Raw genomic sequence first — 18,995 nt, 5'->3', positions numbered from 1 at the left:
CAGCACGGGTTATTGATAGGGGACGATCAGCCATGATCACAATGAATGGCGGTGCTGGCTCGAAGGGCCGAATGGCCCCCTCCTGCACCTATTTTCTATGTTTCTATGTTTCTATTCCTCATGTTAACTAGAAAAATACCTCAATTAATGAAGTTTAGTTTAGAGACACAGCGCGGAAACAGGCGCTTCGGCCCACTATGTCCGCGCCGACCAGCGATCCCCGCACATTAACGCCATCCTACATACACTGGGGATAATTTACACTTATACCAAGCCAATTAACCTACACACCTATACGTCTTTGGAGTGTGGGATGATCTCGGGGAAAACCCATGTGTTCGCAGGGAGAACATACAGTGTTCTCCATAATGTTTGGAACAAAGACCCATCATTTATTTATTTGCCTCTGTACTCCACAATTTGAGATTTGTGATATAAAAAAAATAAATCACATGTGGTTAAAGTACACATTGTCAGATTTTAATAAAGGCCATTTTTATACATTTTGGTTTCACCATGTAAAATTATAGCTATATTTATACATTGTCCTCCCATTTCCGGGCACCACAATGTTTGGGACACAGCAATGTCATGTAAATGAAAGTCATGTTTAGTATTTTGTTGTATCCTTTCATGCAATGACTGCTTGAAGTCTACGATTCATGGACATCATCAGGTTGCTGGGTGTCTTCTCTGGTGATGCTCTGCCAGGCCTGTATTGCAGCCATCTTTAGCTTATGCTTGTTTTGGGGGCTAGTCCCCTTCAGTTTTCTCTTCAGCATATAAAAGACATGCTCGGTTGGGTTCAGATCGGGTGATTGACTTGACCACTCAAGAACTGCCCATTTTTTAGCTTTGAAAAACTCCTTTGTTGCTTTAGCAGTATGTTTGGGATAATTTTCTTGCTGTAAAATAAACTGCCCGGCAATGAGTTTTGAGGCATTTGTTTGAACTTGACCAGATAGGATATGTCTATACACTTCAGAATTCATTATGCTACTATCATCAGCAGTTGTATCATCAATGAAGATAAGTGAGCCAGTACCTTCAGCAGCCATACATGCCCAGGCCATAATACCCCCACCACTGTGTTTCACAGATGAGGTGGTATGCTTTGGATCTTGGGCAGTTCCTTCTCTCCTCCATACTTTGCTCTTACCATCACTCTGATATGTTAATCTTCATCTCATCTGTCCACAAGATCTTTTTCCACAACTGTGGTTGCTCTTTTAAGTACTTGGCAAACTGTAACCTGGCCATCCTATTTTTGCGGCTAAGCAGTGGTTTGCATTTTGCAGTGTAGCCTCTATATTTCTCTGTTCATGAAGTCTTCTGCGGACAGTGGTCATTGACAAATCCACACCTTACTCCTGAAGAGTGTTTCTGATCTGACGGACAGGGATTTATTTTTATTATAGAGAGAATTCTTCTGTCATCAGCTGGTGAGGTCTTCCTTGGCCTGCCAGTCCCTTTGCGATTGGTAAGCTCACCATTGCTCTCTTTCTTCTTAATGATGTTCCAAACAGTTGATTTTGGTAAGCCTAATGTTTGGCTGATGTCTCTAACAGTTTTATTCTTCTTTCTAGAAGGCTAGGTGCTGAGAGCTCTCTTATACCTGCATTAGGGAGGCATTTAAACACACCTGAGCAATTCCAATCACCTGTGAAGCCATTTGTCCCAAACATTATGGTGCCCTGAATTTGGGGGACTATGTATAAACACTGCTGTAATTTCTCCATGGTGAAACCCAAAAGTAAAAAAACTCCCTTGAATAAAATCTGACAATGTGCACTTTAACCCCATGTGAGTTTTTTCTATTACAAATCTCAAATTGTGGAGTACAGAAGCAAATAAATAAATGATGGGTCTTTGTCCCAAAGATTATGGAGGGCACTGTACAAACTCCGTACAGACGGCACCCGTAGTCAGGATCGAACCCGGGTCTCCGGCGATGCAAGCGCTGTAAGGCAGCAACTCTACTGCTGTGGATTTGTGGATTTGCTGCTTTTTAGATCAGTCTCTTAAAAGGTTCAACAGACTTTAGGGTGTTCATTCTGTTCTGCTCGAGCAAGATTCATTTTCTTTCTAAAAGGATAATGTTACTCTAATTTATCCATTTGAGAATTCTGAACTGACAGCGATATGCATTATTGATGAGAAAAATGTTTTACCATATAAATAAATAAAATTACTGATATATTTCTTACATCTTGGCTCATTTACATGTTAACAAAGTACTTTAACATTTATTTGTGAATGTCAGCTTTCATTTGACACACTTGGACTTTTTTGAAGTACCTGGAACCTATATGCCTTCTTGAAATACTAGACTGTTTCTGAAGTTAATTACAACCCTATAGAAACCACCAATTAAGAACAAACTTTCCTTTGAAGATTAGACTTGAAATCAACTTGTCTTTAAATTTCCCTACCTTGAATCTAGAGCATAATGGAAGCTGACCATGGAAATAGGGGCCTTGTTAAAACTCGAGGTTGTGTTTAGTTATCCAAAAATACGTAATTGCTGCATGTTTCCTTTCAGCGATCAATCATAATTGAATGACTTGTATCTGTGACATCTCTAATGGCCTTTGCCACCCTGATTATTTCCAATTCCCACCTCCCAACAGGTTTATCTGTACAATTAACATATAGAAACATAGAAACATAGAAATTAGGTGCAGGAGTAGGCCATTCGGCCCTTCGAGCCTGCACCGCCATTCAATATGATCATGGCTGATCATCCAACTCAGTATCCCGTACCTGCCTTCTCTCCATACCCTCTGATCCCCTTAGCCACAAGGGCCACATCTAACTCCCTCTTAAATATAGCCAATGAACTGGCCTCGACTACCCTCTGTGGCAGGGAAGTATAATGTTTAGTTTAGAGATACAATGTGGAAACAGGGCCTTTGGTCTACCGAGAACACACCGACCAACAATCATCCGTACACTAGTTCGATCCTACATACTAGGGACAATTTACAGAGGACAATTAACCTACAAACCTGCATGTCTTTGGTATGTGGGAGAAATCCCACGTGGTCACAGGGGAGAATGTGTAAACTCCATACAGACAGCACTTGTAGTCAGGATCGAACCTGGGTCTCTGGCGTTGCAAGGCAGCAGCTTTACCGCTGCACCACTGTACCGTTCCCGACTATGCTCTCTACTGTAAGCTCTGCATGCACTCCTACATTCTTTTGTCCATGTTCTCTCTGGCTCTTAATTGCTCCCATTTGCTTCTGGGTCAGGTAATTTTGTTTACAAATGATGCCCATGATGTCCCTGTATTTACGCTGTCCGAGACAGCCCCTCTACATTATTCACCGCAGTTTAACGCTTCTTTCAGCTCCTTCCCCGTTGTGACGAACGATCCTCAACCTGAAAATTAACTTTGTTTCTCTAACCCACAGATGCAGGCTGACCGGAGTATTTCCAGCACTTTCTGTTTTTATGTTTGATCTTTATTAACTGTACAGCCCACTTAATAATTACTTATTTGTGAAGGTAGCTAGTTAGTCATTGATTCAGCACCTACTAATATGATCTGGTCCGAATTATGTTGTTGATACATGATGGCTCCTCATCAGTGAATTTACATTTTCAAAGTTGTATTGATCAGGCTATATGCTGTGTCTGAAGCTCCTCACCATGATATATTTTCAATGAGATGCAGACTGCTTTTGATCATATTAAAAATACAGAATTTTAAAAGTATATCTGATTAAATTGATTTTAATCGTGCATTGTCATCTTAGAGTAAAATTAACATCCTGGTTTGTAAAATGCTTCCTATGTAAGCAGATAGCAAGTAAGCAATTCAGAAATTAATGTGAGGAAGAATCTCTTTGACTATGATGTTGGGGGAAAAAAGACAATCCTTTAAATATTTAATTGCCACTATTCCAGCTATTCTCTTCATACATTTAGTTTGCATTAGTGTCATTGTAGTCGTGATCCTCTGTAGCCGTGATTGAAATCCTGAACTCTCATTGTATCTCGAAATGTGTGGGAAGGAACTGCAGATGCTGGAGTAACTCAGCGGGACAGGCGGCATCTCTGGAGAGAGGGAATGGGTGACAGGCAGCATCTGGAGAGAAGCTGCTTGTTCTGCTACGTTACTCCAGCATTTTGTGTCTTATCTTCGGTGTAAACCAGTTCCTTCCTGCACATTTTGAACTAATTGTATCTCACTGCATTAATTTATTTCCAACAATGCTTTCTGCAATGAGACGATAAAGTAAAATTGGAAATTGCTGGGATTACTCAATAGGTAAGCAGAATCTGCAGTGATTGAATGGGAATATTTCATGTTGATATCTGGAACTGTAAGAGGTTTCAATGGAATTTGAGCAAGATCAGACCTACAGAAGTTGGAGATGAAAGAAAGCGAGGGGCTCCTTAGGAATGGAGGATCTGAGTGATTAGGGTTAGCGCAAGTTAACAAACAAAGGGTCTTAATTATAGGATTATAAGGTCTTAATAATGGATCTAGGGATGCAAAAGGCGATAGTGCAACTGCTGTTAAAGCGAACAGGGGCAGTGGATTATGATCTTTTGTTGAACTCAGTGTTGAACCTTGGGTGGATTCAAACCCAAATATGCAGTTTTGACCAGGACTTTATCTGGGTTCAGTCTGAGCCAAAGACTGTATCTCAGGAAAGTGACATGGATGTAAAAAATATATATTTGGACAATGGAAATGTAATATTTTCTAAGGTAGACACAGAATGCTGTAGTAACTCGGTGGGACGGGCAGCTTCAGAAGTGAAGGAGGGTCTCGACTCAACATCACCCATTCCTTCTCTCCAGAGATGCTGCCCGTCCCGCTGAGTTACTCCAGCATTTTGTGTCTACCTGTAATATTTTCTACATTTGACCATCCATGTAACATAAATAATAATTTGAATATTAATCTTGCCTAAATAGAAACTAAATATAGACATCCAATCCAAATAATATACACGATATACTGATCTCACTGCAAATATAAATACTGACTAGTATAATAATTTCTTAGTGTGTAGGAAGGAATTCTTAGGCTGTGATAGTATTCTGAGGTCTACAGAAATTAATCGTAAGACATTGTTTTTTCCCCTATATCCGGTAATCTTGGATATATGCTGTGGGGATGCATGCAGCCTTTTAAATTGGCAGATAACCGTAGTCTAATATGGTTTCTCTGATGGATCTGACAGTCTTTGTGATTCATTGGAAAGAGGAGCCGCTGGGTAATTGGTCTGTCCACTTTCGTCTTCAATTTTTAATTATACTGGATGCCTTCCCTTGTGGGCAGAAGCTAAGAAATGATCTCCTGCTGTGATTTAAATAACACAATGCTTTATCCAGCGTCTTACATTTCAGGCATCACAATTCGTCACTCTTCAATCAATTTGTCCACCACCTTTTTTTTTCCCCCCCCCCCATCTCTGGCCTTTCCCCAACCATCTGCCTTTGAAAAGCCTGAGCTCACCTATTACCTGCCATGCTCTGTCATGCCCCTCCTTTCTTCTAGCTTTTTTTCCCCCACATCCTCTTCCCCCCCCCCCCCCCCACCCACAATCAGACTGAAGGGTCCCAACATGATTTGTCACCTTCCATACTCTCCAGTGATGCTGTCTGACCCACTGAGTTACTCCAGCACTTTTGTGTTTTTTTTTTTTGTAAACCAGCATCCGCTGTTCCTTGTTTCTATATTCTATCCTAGTGTCACCTTATGCACCTGGATACAGATTCGTACAGAATCTGTTACTCAATAGGGAAACCTCATTTTCATCGCGCCATAATTAGTGCCATACACCATAGTTAAAATAACTGACCTTTTTTAATTTGAGGAAAATATTCAGGTTTATCTTGGTGTTATGTTAACAAAAAGGGGTATAGTTGTGATAGTTTGTGAGATACAGCTTCGCTGCATTAGTGTAAACGTGGAAATAAATCCTTCTGAAACAAATAACTGTTGGACAGTGTTGCTAACATACAGTACATAGTAGGAAGAGGCACAAGAAAAATGTTTGCTGGTTATTTGTTGGTTGACGTGAAATAAACTAAGAGAATTGGTAGAACTTAGAAATATGTGCAATATTAAATCATTGTTATTTCATGGGGACTATTAATGTTCAAGAAGCAGTCTCCACCAACATCCTTAACTAATTATTTCTTGAACAGTTACCCACCTACTGCATTCCTTACCACCCGAGAGAGCATTGAAGTTATCAATGGAGAGATTAATAATGTGTAATGATAAATTATTAAATACCTGTCCTAAATGAGTCTGAAATATAGTACTTCTGTCATAAATGATTATGTAGGTAACTGGGTCTTAGGGCATGACAGCAAGTACAAATTGGTTTTATGTTTTTTTTCCCTCAGAATAATTAGAAAGTGTGAACAATGGAAACCATTTTTGAGATAACTGTATTTTGTGTAAAAATAACATACGACCATTAAATGTAGGTTTGATAACCTTGGTTTTTAGTTAATATGCATGCATCATTCAGCATAATCAATGTCCCCACTGAAAAACGAAAGCTTAAAATTTAAACAGTTGATGCACCAAACATTACACATTACATGTCACGTTTTCTTGTCATGTCACCGAGTTTTTCTAGAATCCATCATTCGTGACAGGAAGAAAATTTATAAATATTTCGAGGCAATCAGTTGCATTTTCCCATGAAAATATAAAAAGCCAATTTATTTGGTAGAAGATAGGGTATCATTCTGATTTTTCTTGAAATTATTCAGCATTGGAGCAAGAAGGAAATTGAGATTCGATTTGTTTAATAATCATTTAATTTTAAAAAACTGCGTAATGAAATGTAATTAATATGTATTATTTTGTGAAGAATTGCTATGGAAAGGTTCATCTTCAGGGAATCTGATCTATATGTCGGGAGATAATTCCATGATGAGAGGCAAGGTGTTTAAACCAAAAACTACAAATGTTGGAAATCAGATATAAAATAAATGGATATGTCATTATTACGTGTTAAAATCTTTAGGATAACATTTATACTTTAGATTTGGATTCAATGCCTTAATGTATGTTGAACAGTAAAGCTAAACTTTCAAATTTTCAGTCTGGTAAAGTGCTAGTGAATATTCTAATTATTAAAAATCACGACAATTGTTTTGCAAGGATGACTTGAGGATACATTTGGTTTAATTTTATGCATCCAATCATTTTTTTTTCAACAAAGAATTGCCAACATTGCATTTAACTGTGCGTAAAATTAGCTTTAGTTAGAGGAGACGTTGGATTTTGCATACTTAAACAAAAACCTGTTCTTATATCATTCAGTGCGTCATTAATCCTAGTATTGTCAGTTGGTCTTAAGTCACCCACTGGAATACTGTCAAACTGATCATAGGTGATAGGACTAGATTTAGGCCATTCAATCACGGCTGATCTATCTCTCCCTTGTAACCCCATTCTTCTGCTTTCTCTGACACCAATACTAATCAAGAACTGTTCAAGAAGGAACTGCAGATGCTGGAAGATCGAAGGTACACAAAAGGCTGGAGAAACTCAGCGGGTACAGCAGCATCTACGGAGCGAAGGAAATAGGCAACGTTTCGGGCCGAAACGGTTCTGAAGAAGGGTTTCGGCCCGAAACGTTGCCTATTTCCTTCGCTCCATAGATGCTGCTGTACCCGCTGAGTTTCTCCAGCCTTTTGCGTACCTTCTAATCAAGAACTGTTAAATTTTTGAAGGTAGATTTAAGGTTTTTAATGATAGATTGGAAGGCTGACATAGCTTGGCTCGGTATCCTTGTACTTTGCTTGTTCCATATATAATTTAAGTGACCTGACAATTCTTTAAATCTGTTCAACACACTTATCAATAATTAAATACAATTCTTCAAATCTGTTCAAAATATTATCAATAATTTATAATATTTCATTTTTTTTACTTGCAGATGCTTTAAATTATTACCTGGTATGCAACATTGGATACCCAAATCCTTTTCAGCACGTGAGTTAGTGTTTGTGTGTAATACATCAATCTAATATATTTTTGTGTATATACATTTTATATGCCTCTCAGAAGGAAATATATAGATAAAAATAGATTGTTATCCCTTCTTAGTCCCGGTGCTCTAGATTTGGATTTGGTCTGTTTATCCCATTTATACATCCAGGGACATATTAAACCTTAAAATTCTCAAGCCAATACAAAACTTCTGGCTTCACCCCAATGCATTAGTGTTCTCACTGCTGCAAGGATAAACAGTGAAGTTTTGTTGCTCATGTCTATGTCTACACTGGCACTACGTTACAGTGCTCTTAATAATATGTTCTATCTATCTGTTTTACTTGGAAACTTGTTTTAAAACAAAATTCGTGAGTCAGTGGGGAATAAAAATATTTCTTGCACGTGAAGTTCAGCAATGTAAAATAACCTGCCAAACACAGCTGTACAAAGTTCCTCACACTTAGAAGGCATTCACTTGGGTAACAAAGCTAGAGGAGTTTTAGTTCTGCAGACCCTTCCTTTAATGTATATTTTGCAGAGAATTTGTAAACCAAATCAAAGTAGAAAAAAATTATTTCTCAAACCATCAGCATAGTCAAGTACGAGATATCTTTATGCCTATTATATCCGACAACAAAATAAACTATTAAATATTGCTGAGTGCTTTGACTCTTTAGTAATGAGAACAAGTTGACTATGATGGCCGGTGTGAAGGTTATAATATTTAGAAACTTGGGTGAACAAATGTTTCAATGCTGGAAACACTCAGCAAGTCAAGAATTAGAGAAATGTCAAAACAAGGAACTGCAGATGCTGGTTTACAAAAATAAGACACAAAAGTATGGGAGTGAATCCAGATGGGTTAATGGGTGCATTTACGAGGACATTTTTAATAAGTATTTTTTCGCTGTGATGAATTGTAATGGCAAGGCTGTGGGGCATGCTCAGCGGGCCAGACTAAATTAATAGAACAAGAAAACCTGAGCCAAAGTGAATACAGGCCAAATATCTAGTTTGGAACTAAGTACAGAACCTAAAATTGGAGAATTCAGCATTGTCACTGGGAGGCTCAGTGTGCCTAGACGGAAGATGAGGTGCTCGATAGACCTTGTTGTAACAACGTAGAAGAACGTAAGCAGGAAAGTCCGAGTGGAGGGACGGCACTGTTTCGCAGCGGTAGAATTGCTGGTTCGATCCTGACTACGTGTGCTGGATGTATGGAGTTCGTATGTTCCCCCCGTGACCTACTTGGGTTCCCCGGGTGCTCTGGATTCCTCCCACACGCCTAAGATGTACAGGTTTATAGGCTAATTGGCTTGGTAAAATTGTACGTTGTCCTCGGTGTGTGTAGGATGGTGTTCGTTTGCGGGAATCGCTGGTCAGTGTGGACTCAGTGGGCCGAAGGGCCTGATGCCGCACTGTATCTCTAAAATAAACTAAGTGGGATGGTAAGTTAAAGAAGGAGCCATCAGAATCGCAAGATCTTTCCTGCAGTCTCAATTGAGATAGCCACAAAGAAATCACCTAACTTCCATATGATTCTTCTAGTGTATAGGAGCTGACACTGTAGACATGGATGTATTGGAAGAACTGCAAGTTAGTCACTACTTCACCTCGATGGACTGTTTGGGTCCCTGGATGGAGGGAAGAGAATGGGAAAGGACTGGTGTTGTACCTCCCGTGGTTGCATGCAAAAGTGCCATAAAATGGAGAGTGGACCACTTACCTCCTTAAACTCCTTTAAGCCCTCCTCCCCCCCCCCACCCACTACCTCTAGTATTTGACATTTCAACCTGGGGAAAAAGACTGACAATGCTCTACCTGTGCAAGAAGATAGTACAGTTAAATACGCTTAGGTGTAGAAGATGCAAAGAATGAAACTTTTATTTCTTTTAACCCCCTTCAGAAACTGTCCAGCAGCCATAAAGCTCTGGTGGAGATGCAGGATCATGTCTCTGAACTTCTAAAGTCAGCTGTTCCAGAGTTCCCTTCTTCTCGTGTAAGTATTATCATCTGGAGGAAAGGAATAGATTTTTTCGTGTACATACTTTCCATTTGATTTATCTAGTTTCCAAAGAATCTTTTGAATCTTTACAATTTACAGTGAAATGAAATAGGAACTGTAACTATCAGTGGTGATTGAATGATGATGAAGAAAATCGTGCCATAAGAAAAATCCCTTTTTGTGAATTGGATAATGTTTATCAGGGTTATTCAGATATTTATCATTTATGATTCCTTTTATCTGTTGACTGCATCTTTTCTATAATCTCTACAGATTGAGCAATATAAGGAATATAACCTGGTTCATTGCAACTTTAAATTATTTTTCACAGGAGTCTTAACTGCCTGTTATGTCCACGCTTTCTCTGTAAAAGAGAAGTTCAATCAGCCTCACTGCTGTGCTATTTTTTCTTCCAGTAATTCAAAATTTTCTTTCCCTTTTTAATGTTACATTTCGAAAGTCGTTGAATTTACTCCAACCACCTCTTCAGGCACAGCATCCCTGATTGCAATAATATAATTGTTTGCGTCTGGTTCTTTTGCAAATGATCTTAAATTATTACCCATTTAATTTATTCATTCACGTAATATTGACCTTGCTGGCAATGCCAGCAATTAATAACAATCCCTAACTCCGCCTGTACTGAGGAGGCAGTTAAGATCAATGGTATTGATAATTCTGGAGTCGCGCATGGGAGAGATTGCATAAGCATGATAGATTTCCTTTGCTGTAGACCATTGGTGAACAAAACAGGTTTCATTGAAGTTTTATATTATTGGAATCAGCATTACTCTAATTCCAGATTTAATTAGTTACTTGAATTTAAATTCTGCAGGTACAGCCTACTACAATATAATTAAAATTGATGCATCTGGACCAATGATCCAGAATTGTATTTCTTTGCTCCATTTGATGACGAAGACTTGGGTAAAGGGGGCACAGCTTAGACCTGGTGAAATTTAGCACGTGTATAAATGGTGTATTTCAAGTTCAAGTGAGTTTATTGTCATGTGTCCCTGTATAGGACAATGAAATTCTTGCTTTGCTTAAGCACACAGAAAATAGTAGGCATTTACTACAAAACAGATAAATGTGTCCATATACCATGATATAAATATATACACACATGAATAAATAAACTGATAAAGTGCAAATAGCAGAAAGTGGTTATTAATAATCAGAGTTTTGTCCGAGCCAGGTTTAATAGCCTGATGGCTGTGGGGAAGTAGCTATTCCTGAACCTGGTTGTTGCAGTCTTCAGGCTCCTGTACCTTCTACCTGAAGGTAGCAGGGAGATGAGTATGTGGCCAGGATGGTGTGGGTCTTTGATGATACTGCCAGCCTTTTTGAGGCAGCGACTGCGATAAATCCCCTCGATGGAAGGAAGGTCAGAGCCGATGATGGACTGGACAGTGTTTACTACTTTTTGTAGTCTTTTCCTCTCCAGGGCGCTCAAATTGCCGAACCAAGCCACGATGCAACCGGTCAGCATGCTCTCTACTGTGCACCTGTAGAAGTTAGAGAGAGTCTTCCTTGACAAACCGACTCTCCGTAATCTTCTCAGGAAGTAGAGGCGCTGATGAGCTTTTTTGATAATTGCGTTAGTGTTCTCGGACCAGGAAAGATCTTCAGAGATGTGCACGCCCAGGAATTTGAAGTTCTTGACCCTTTCAACCATCGACCCGTTGATATAAATGGGGCTGTGGGTCCCCCTCCTACTCCTTCCAAAGTCCACAATCAGTTCCTTGGTTTTGCTGGTGTTGAGGGCCAGGTTATTGCGCTGGCACCATATGGACAGTTGCTCGATCATCCCCATCAGTGATACGCCCCACAATAGTGGTGTCGTCAGCGAACTTGATGATGGAGTTCGCACTGTTGTTGGCTACGCAGTCATGGGTATAGAGTGAGTACAGCAGGGGGCTGAGCACGCAGCCTTGAGGTGCTCCCGTGCTGATTGTTATCGAGGCTGACACATTTCCACCAATACTGTGGTCTGTGGATGAGGAAGTCGAGGATCCAGTTGCAGAGGGATGTGCAGAGACCCAGTTCTGCGAGTTTGGTAACCAGTTTGGAGGGGATTGTGTTGAATGCCGAGCTGTAATCGATGAATAACAGCCTGACATATGAGTTTTTGTTGTCCAAGTGGTCCAGTGCGGAGTGGAGGGCCAGCGAGATCGCATCCACCGTAGATCTGTTGTGGCGGTAAGCGAACTGCAGTGGGTCCAGGTTTTTGTCGAGGTAGGAGTTGATTTGCTCCATGATCAGCCTCTCAAAGCACTTCATCACCACCGGCGTTAGTGCCACTGGTCGATAGTCATTGAGGCACGTCACCTTACTCTTCTTGGGCACCGGTATAATTGATGCCCTTTTAAAGCAGGTGGGGACCTCAGACCTCAGAAGTGAGAGGTTGAAAATGTCCGTAAAAACTCCTGCCAGTTGGTCCGCACAGGTTTTTAGAACACGACCGGGTATACCATCAGGTCCAGGCGCTTTTCAGGGGTTCACCCCTCTGAAGGATTTCCTGACGTCGGCCTCTGTGACTGAGAAACAAAATTGTGGTTAGGTGATATAAATGGTGTAATTTGGAATGGTGGCTGAGTGGCTGGAACAGTGCTGTTCCTTAAGTTTTGAAGGTCATAGAGTCAGGACCCTTGGCTCAACTCGATCATGCCGACCAAGGTGCTAATCTGAGCTGGCTCCATTTGCCTGTATTTGGCCCATGTCCCTCTAAACATTTATTTTGCATGAACATGTACTAATGTCTTTTAAATGTTGTCATTGCACCTGACTCAACTACTTCCTCTGCGTCTCATCCATATACATACTACGCGCTCAATGTTCCCTTTAAATCTTTCCCCTCTCGTCAGAAACCTATGCCCTCTAGTTTTAGACTCCTATCTTGGGAAAGAGATTGTAGCAATTCACCTTATCTACTATGCCTCTCATAATTTTGTAAACTTCCTAAGTGTCATCCTCTCAGCCTCCATAGCTCCAATGAGAACAATCCTAGCCTATCATGTCTCCTTGGAATTCAAGTCCTCCAGTGGAAGAATTTATTATGGGGAACAAGAAAATGGCAGATGAGTACTTTGGATCTGTCTTCGCTAAGGAAGACAAACAATCTTCCTGATGTACTAGTAGCCAGAGGACCTGGGGTGACGGAGGCACTGAAGGAAATCCACATTAGGCAGGAAATGGTGTTGGGTAGACTGATGGGACTGAAGGCTGATAAATCCCCTGGGCCTGATGGTCTGCATCCCAGGGTAATTAAGGAAGTGTCTCTATAAACCGTTCCAATGTTCTATAGATTCAGGATCGGTTCCTGTGGATTGGAGGGTAGCTAATATTAAATGGAGGGTAGAAAAGCTAACTTTTCTCTCATGCATCATAACTAGAGAAAGCACGTTAAAATTAGTTGACAAAGGAACAAGAAAGCAGTTTTTTTCCTTTAAAGTTAATCAGTGTATATACCCTTGAATGCATTGGGACTCTCCCACCAAGATCTGCCTGCATTTAAAGCTGAAACTGGCTGTTCCATTAGCATGAGCTGCAGTGCAGCCTTCACAGCCTTGAGCTGGGAAATATGTCTATTGATTCTCACGGCATTATCCTGGTACAAGTAGACCATTGAAGTAAATTAGTTGCAGGGTGTAGGATTAGCACAAATAAGGAGTTTTCTCGATATGATTAGGATAGTCTAAATGCTGCTTTTGTTTATATTATGTAGATTTTTTGTTTGCAATTTGATTTATTTTAATCTAATTATTTGTAACTTTTTTAATAGAACCCAAGTGTATTTGAATGATTTGGTCCCACCAGCTTTTAAAGCCACTGTAGAATCTTAGTGTCATACAGCACGGAATCAGCCCCTACTGTCCAACGCATCCATGCTGACCGAGATGCCCCATCTAAGCTAGATCCATTTGCCCCATATCCCTGCAAACCTTTTCATCCATGTATCTGTCCAAATGTGTTTTGAATATTGTTATTGTACTTGACTCAACTACTTCCTTTCGCAGTTCATTCCATATACACTCTGTGAAACAGACACATACATACTCTGTGAAAGTTGCCCCTCCTAATAAAACTTTTCCTTCTCACCTTAAACCTGTCCCTACCCTGGGAAAAAGATAATGTATCTATTCCCTTCATGTTTGCATGCATCCCTGTAAGATAACCCCTCAGCATTATGTGTTGCGAGAAATAAAGTCCCTGCCTGCCCGACTTCTGCTTGTAGCTCAGGCCCTCAAATTCTGCCAACATCCTTGTAAATCTTCTCTGTGTTTTTTCCAACTTAATGGCATCTCTTCTATTGACCAAAACTAAACACAATACTTCAAGTGCAGCCACACCAATGTCTTCAACAAATGTAACATATCTTACCATTGATGCACATCATGCCAAAAGCTGCTGTCACCACTCTATCCATCTGAAATGTAATTTTCAGGGAACAATGTACTTGTACTCCCGGATCCCACTGGTCTATAACACTCACGAGGACGCTACCATTCACTGTGACGGTCCCGCCCTGGTCTGATTTCTCAAAATGCAACACCTCACACTTGTCTGAATTAAACATCATTTGCCATTCCTCAGCCCACTTGCCCAGCTGATCCTGGGTAAAAATGGCATCTCGTTACATTGTGTACATTGACCAAACGGCAAGCAAGTTACAATACCAGAGCGGGCTAGTCATGTTCTGTCCCTGAAACTGGCAATTTATACCAAGAGACCTGTAATGCGATGTTCTGGGTTTCAACTGTGTGCTGACTGCAGACATCCCAGCAAGAACCCATGCCCTGGGCAAGGCTGACAGAAACAATGAGTAGATCTGCCACACCATTTGAAAAGCTCAAGCTTACGGAATTAGCCATGATTATCAAAATGGAAGGAGAGTACATAGAAAGAGGGGGTGTGTAGGCTGAAAGGGAAAGAGCATAGAAGAGTGACAGACCAGAATTAATTAACTCTTAAAATCTTCACTTTATTAAGCTTTCTAATCTCAGAGTGCAAATCATTCTCTCATTAATCATTTTTTTGTAATAAGCTTATAGACCAGATTTGATTTTATTCAAATTAAATAACGTTCAAGCTTTGAATTATTTTGCTCTCCCACATTTTTAGTTGGTTTTGTTATCCATGCAAGTAAAATAGAAATGTGTTTGCAAGCCTAACGCATATGACATTTTTTTCAAATCCTGGATGAGATTTGGCATCTTGTTGACTGAACAAACTGCAAAAAAGTTAAATAACGCGGTGGACTTGTATGCTGGTAATTTATGTGCTCCAAGTACATCTGGATCTAGTGTACTTAGACTATTACAACTTTTGAAATATTACTTGTTGGTTTTGTGGTTTGAGGTAGTCTGGACATCTGCAATTATGCAGTTGTGCTTGACTGGTTTTGAAAGGGTCTGGTATAGTGTATGCATAGTCCTGTCAACCTCTCACCAGTTTCAATAAACACTCCCTGCTTGTAAAAGGAGATTCACGAGTGCTGTAAATATACTATGAATAATGTCCCATAAAGTGATCACCATCTACATGTATTAACAGGAATATCTGGATCGGACTCAAATAGTATTGAACTCTACAGAGACCACCCTGCAGCAGTTGACTGCTCTGGTTGATTGTCGAAGTCTTCACATGGTGAGTGTGTAAGGAGCTGCAATGTATTAAAAAAACTTTCTATTAATAGTTTTAACTATGCATTCACTGAATTTGAAGTCCCAAAACTATCATGTTGCGGACTATTTAGCCAGCACTTTTATTCGTAGCCATATATAGTGCAATAATTATTGAATTGTTATTGAGCAGTACAATGGTCCAGCACGAATCCTCTGCCAGAATTTCCATCGATACTTGGCAGCAACTACTACTTGGCAGGAGAGGAGTTGGAACTCTGGCTTGTGCATTATTACGATCGTCTAGTATTACAGCTATTAATTTATTGCATTATTGATTGTTTGCAATTCATCCGTGTGTATTGCATTTACTGGTCTGTTACGCTGCAGCAAGCAGGAGTTTCATTGTTCCGTTGTCGGTACATATGATATTGAAACGCTCTTGACTCTCTTGGTTTCCAGTCTTGTATTTCTAGTTAATATTTCTCTGTTCTTTCCTTCAGGATTATGTGCAGGCTCTGACAGGACTGTGCTATGATGGTGTGGAGGGTCTAATTTATTTGGTTTTATTCTCCTTCGTAACTGCACTGATGTTGAGTTCGATTGTCTGCAGTGTTCCTCACACATGGAAGCAGAGCAAGAGGTATTAACGTTATTATGCATTTGAATTTTGCACACATTCTTTTCAGCTTGATGCCGGTACCAAATAGTTCTCATTTTAACCTAGTTAACATTTTTATATGCTTATATTTTTAGTGCAAAGTATAGAAGTATCTCTGTAGTCCACTCCTGATTACAGACGACTAACCAATGGAATACGAACAAGCTCCAATACATATTAAATAGAATAGAATTGATTCAAACCTACAAGTTCCTGAGGGGTCTTGACAGGATAAATGTGCAGAAGATGTTTCATCTTGTGGAATAATCTGGAACTTGATGTTATTGTTTAAAAATAACATGTTTCCCCATTTAAGATAGTGTCAAGATAAATCTTTTCCTGAGGGTCATGAATCTTTGGAGGTCTCTAACTCAGGGGAATGGAAGCAGAATCCTGGAGTGGTTTAAGACGGAATTAGATTAGACTCTTATTAAGCAAAGGAGTAAAAGATTACTACAGGTAGATGTGAATGTAACGGGTTACAATCAGATCGGTCATAATTGTGTGGAATAGTGAAACCAGTTTCAGAGGCCGTGACCTACTCCTACTTTTAAGTCTGTGCATAAAATGCCATGCAGCATTGTTGAGGTTGCTTTCATAATCAAGACAGTATTACATCTACAAAAGGACTGCGATGGTCATTCCGACCATTAGACATGGGTATAAAAATCTGTAGTAAGTAAACAGGTGAGACCGTCGTTCATCTCACGCTGGCTCTCACCAACAGTCTCTAGCTCGTTTGCATAGCTAGGATCAGTGATGGTGCTGCCAAGCCACTTGTTCCAATGTTAAAGACCTCGAGCCCGTTTGTATAGCTAGGAACAGTGATGGTGCTGCGAAGCCACTTATTCCAATGTTAATGATAATCACCTGGATGCATTGTGTTTTGGTTACCTTTGGTAGAATTAGGGAGAGTGGTAGATTTATTCCATTTAAAATCTGTAGTTCTAGAGATTTTTATAAGATTTTCTTTTAGAATGGTTTCAAGACTAAATAAATCCCAAATTTAGGCAAATTACTAGAAACAGTTCAATTTGCTCTCCAATATTCCATACTAGACCTCCAACACAAAAACAGTTATATCACTGCATTAAGATAGAAAATGTATTTCCATAGCAGCGGCAGGGTTATTGTGCCCTCTATTGGTGAATCCTTTCATGGGTTGCATTGCGATCTCCAGTCAATTTGAAACCATTGAGAGTGAACATTATCCAATAAATGTTATGAGGATTAACCAATTTATATATTCTAGGTGATTTTGCATTCATTTGAGTTAGTGAGAGTTATACATAGTATGAAATGTCCATCATGTTATTTTGTCCGAAGATAGACACAAAAAGCTGGAGTAACTCAGACTGTAATCAGACTGAAGAAGTGTCTCGACCCGAAACATCACCCAATCGTTCTCTCCAGAGATGCTGCCAGAGTTACTCCACCTTTTGTATCTATCTTTGGTTTAAACCTTCCTACCTAATTTCCTTCCTACACATGTTATTTTGTCCCATGATTTAGTGCAGGGTACCCTTTTCCACATTTTTTGGGGAGGACTCTGCAAACTACTTGAACTTTGGTACTGCTTCTTGCACCTGCGCCTACAACGTTGGTAATGCTACTTGCACCTGCAACTCAATGTTTGCAAATGGAATGCTGAAAGTCCTGTCCCATGGTACGAGTTCATTCCAAGAGCTCTCCCGAGTTTAAAAAAAAATCAAACTCGTGGTAAGCACGGAGAATGAACGTAACGGGTACGTCGGAGCTCGGGGACGTCTCTTAGCGCTAACGGCAGGTAAGCACGGGAAGACTAGTGAAGATTTTTCAACATGATGAAAAATGTCCACGAGATCCCCGAGTACCGACGAGTGGCCATTACCGTAAATCTCCGAGTTCGAATCAGGGCAAACTCGGGAGAACTCTTGGAATGAACTCGTACCGTGGGACAGGGCTTTAAGTGACAAATAATACTCATGTTGCAAGAGTGCCAGGGATCACTTAATCTTCGACAGGGCAATGGAATTGAATATCAAGTTCCCTAGAGGGGGAATCATTGCTGACCAGAAGCTTGACTGGATTAACTAACTAAGTACAGAAACTACGTTGAGATCTAAGATCAAATGAATTGATTTGTGGATTAGTAGGCTGCCTGCTGCATCCTATTCCAAATTTGCTATGGGTTTAAAGCTACCTTCAACTGGGAAAGCAAAACATTTGGAAAATATGCTGTGATCCAGATGTGGCTATAAATTGCTGCAGGGTGACCTGATTATGCCTTGATTAATGACGACCCTGATGCTTTAGGTGCCGAATGGTTAACCATTTTTCCAAATCATTGAATGGGTGAAAAGGAACAGCATTTTTTGAACTTTTATGTGTCTTCAGACTTTTATGACACAGTGAGCAGTAATTTTGCAGCAATCCAACCTCAACGGTGGAACAGGCGAAGGACGATGGCTGACTTTAGTGGAGCGTCACAACGGCTGGGAAGGCAGATGAAGGCTGCAGCAGAAAAGGGTCCCTGGTTGTCTTGGCCTCCATGCCACTGGATCCTGACCGAGATCTGTCAAGGACCGTGTGGTGGCTGTCTGTGCACCAGTCTCCCCACGTTAAACAAAGTCACGCACAAGTGTCCTCCCAAAAGATGACGGTCATACCCGTTTTGAGTGACCGCCGATAATGAATTTTGATACTAATGCATTGAGTTGATCAGAAGTTTAGAATTGGGTTTTG

General features: G+C 40.2%; 1 protein-coding gene across 3 annotated transcripts in view; it reads left to right on the top strand.

Moving 5' to 3' along the window:
* ttyh3 (tweety family member 3) overlaps positions 1-18,995 on the top strand; it is a 119,836-nt gene that overhangs the window by 81,159 nt on the left and 19,682 nt on the right. For all 3 annotated transcript variants that reach the window (XM_033041037.1, XM_033041035.1, XM_033041036.1), the window contains exons 8-11: positions 7,926-7,981; positions 9,888-9,980; positions 15,543-15,635; positions 16,114-16,253. In XM_033041037.1, the coding sequence (XP_032896928.1) occupies positions 7,926-7,981; positions 9,888-9,980; positions 15,543-15,635; positions 16,114-16,253 (382 nt within the window). The remainder of the gene's footprint in view (positions 1-7,925; positions 7,982-9,887; positions 9,981-15,542; positions 15,636-16,113; positions 16,254-18,995) is intronic.

The sequence above is a fragment of the Amblyraja radiata genome, chromosome 22, assembly GCF_010909765.2.
Source record: "Amblyraja radiata isolate CabotCenter1 chromosome 22, sAmbRad1.1.pri, whole genome shotgun sequence".
NCBI lineage: Eukaryota > Metazoa > Chordata > Chondrichthyes > Rajiformes > Rajidae > Amblyraja > Amblyraja radiata.
Note: the sequence above shows the minus strand (reverse complement) of the source record. Positions and strands in the feature narration are given on the sequence as shown.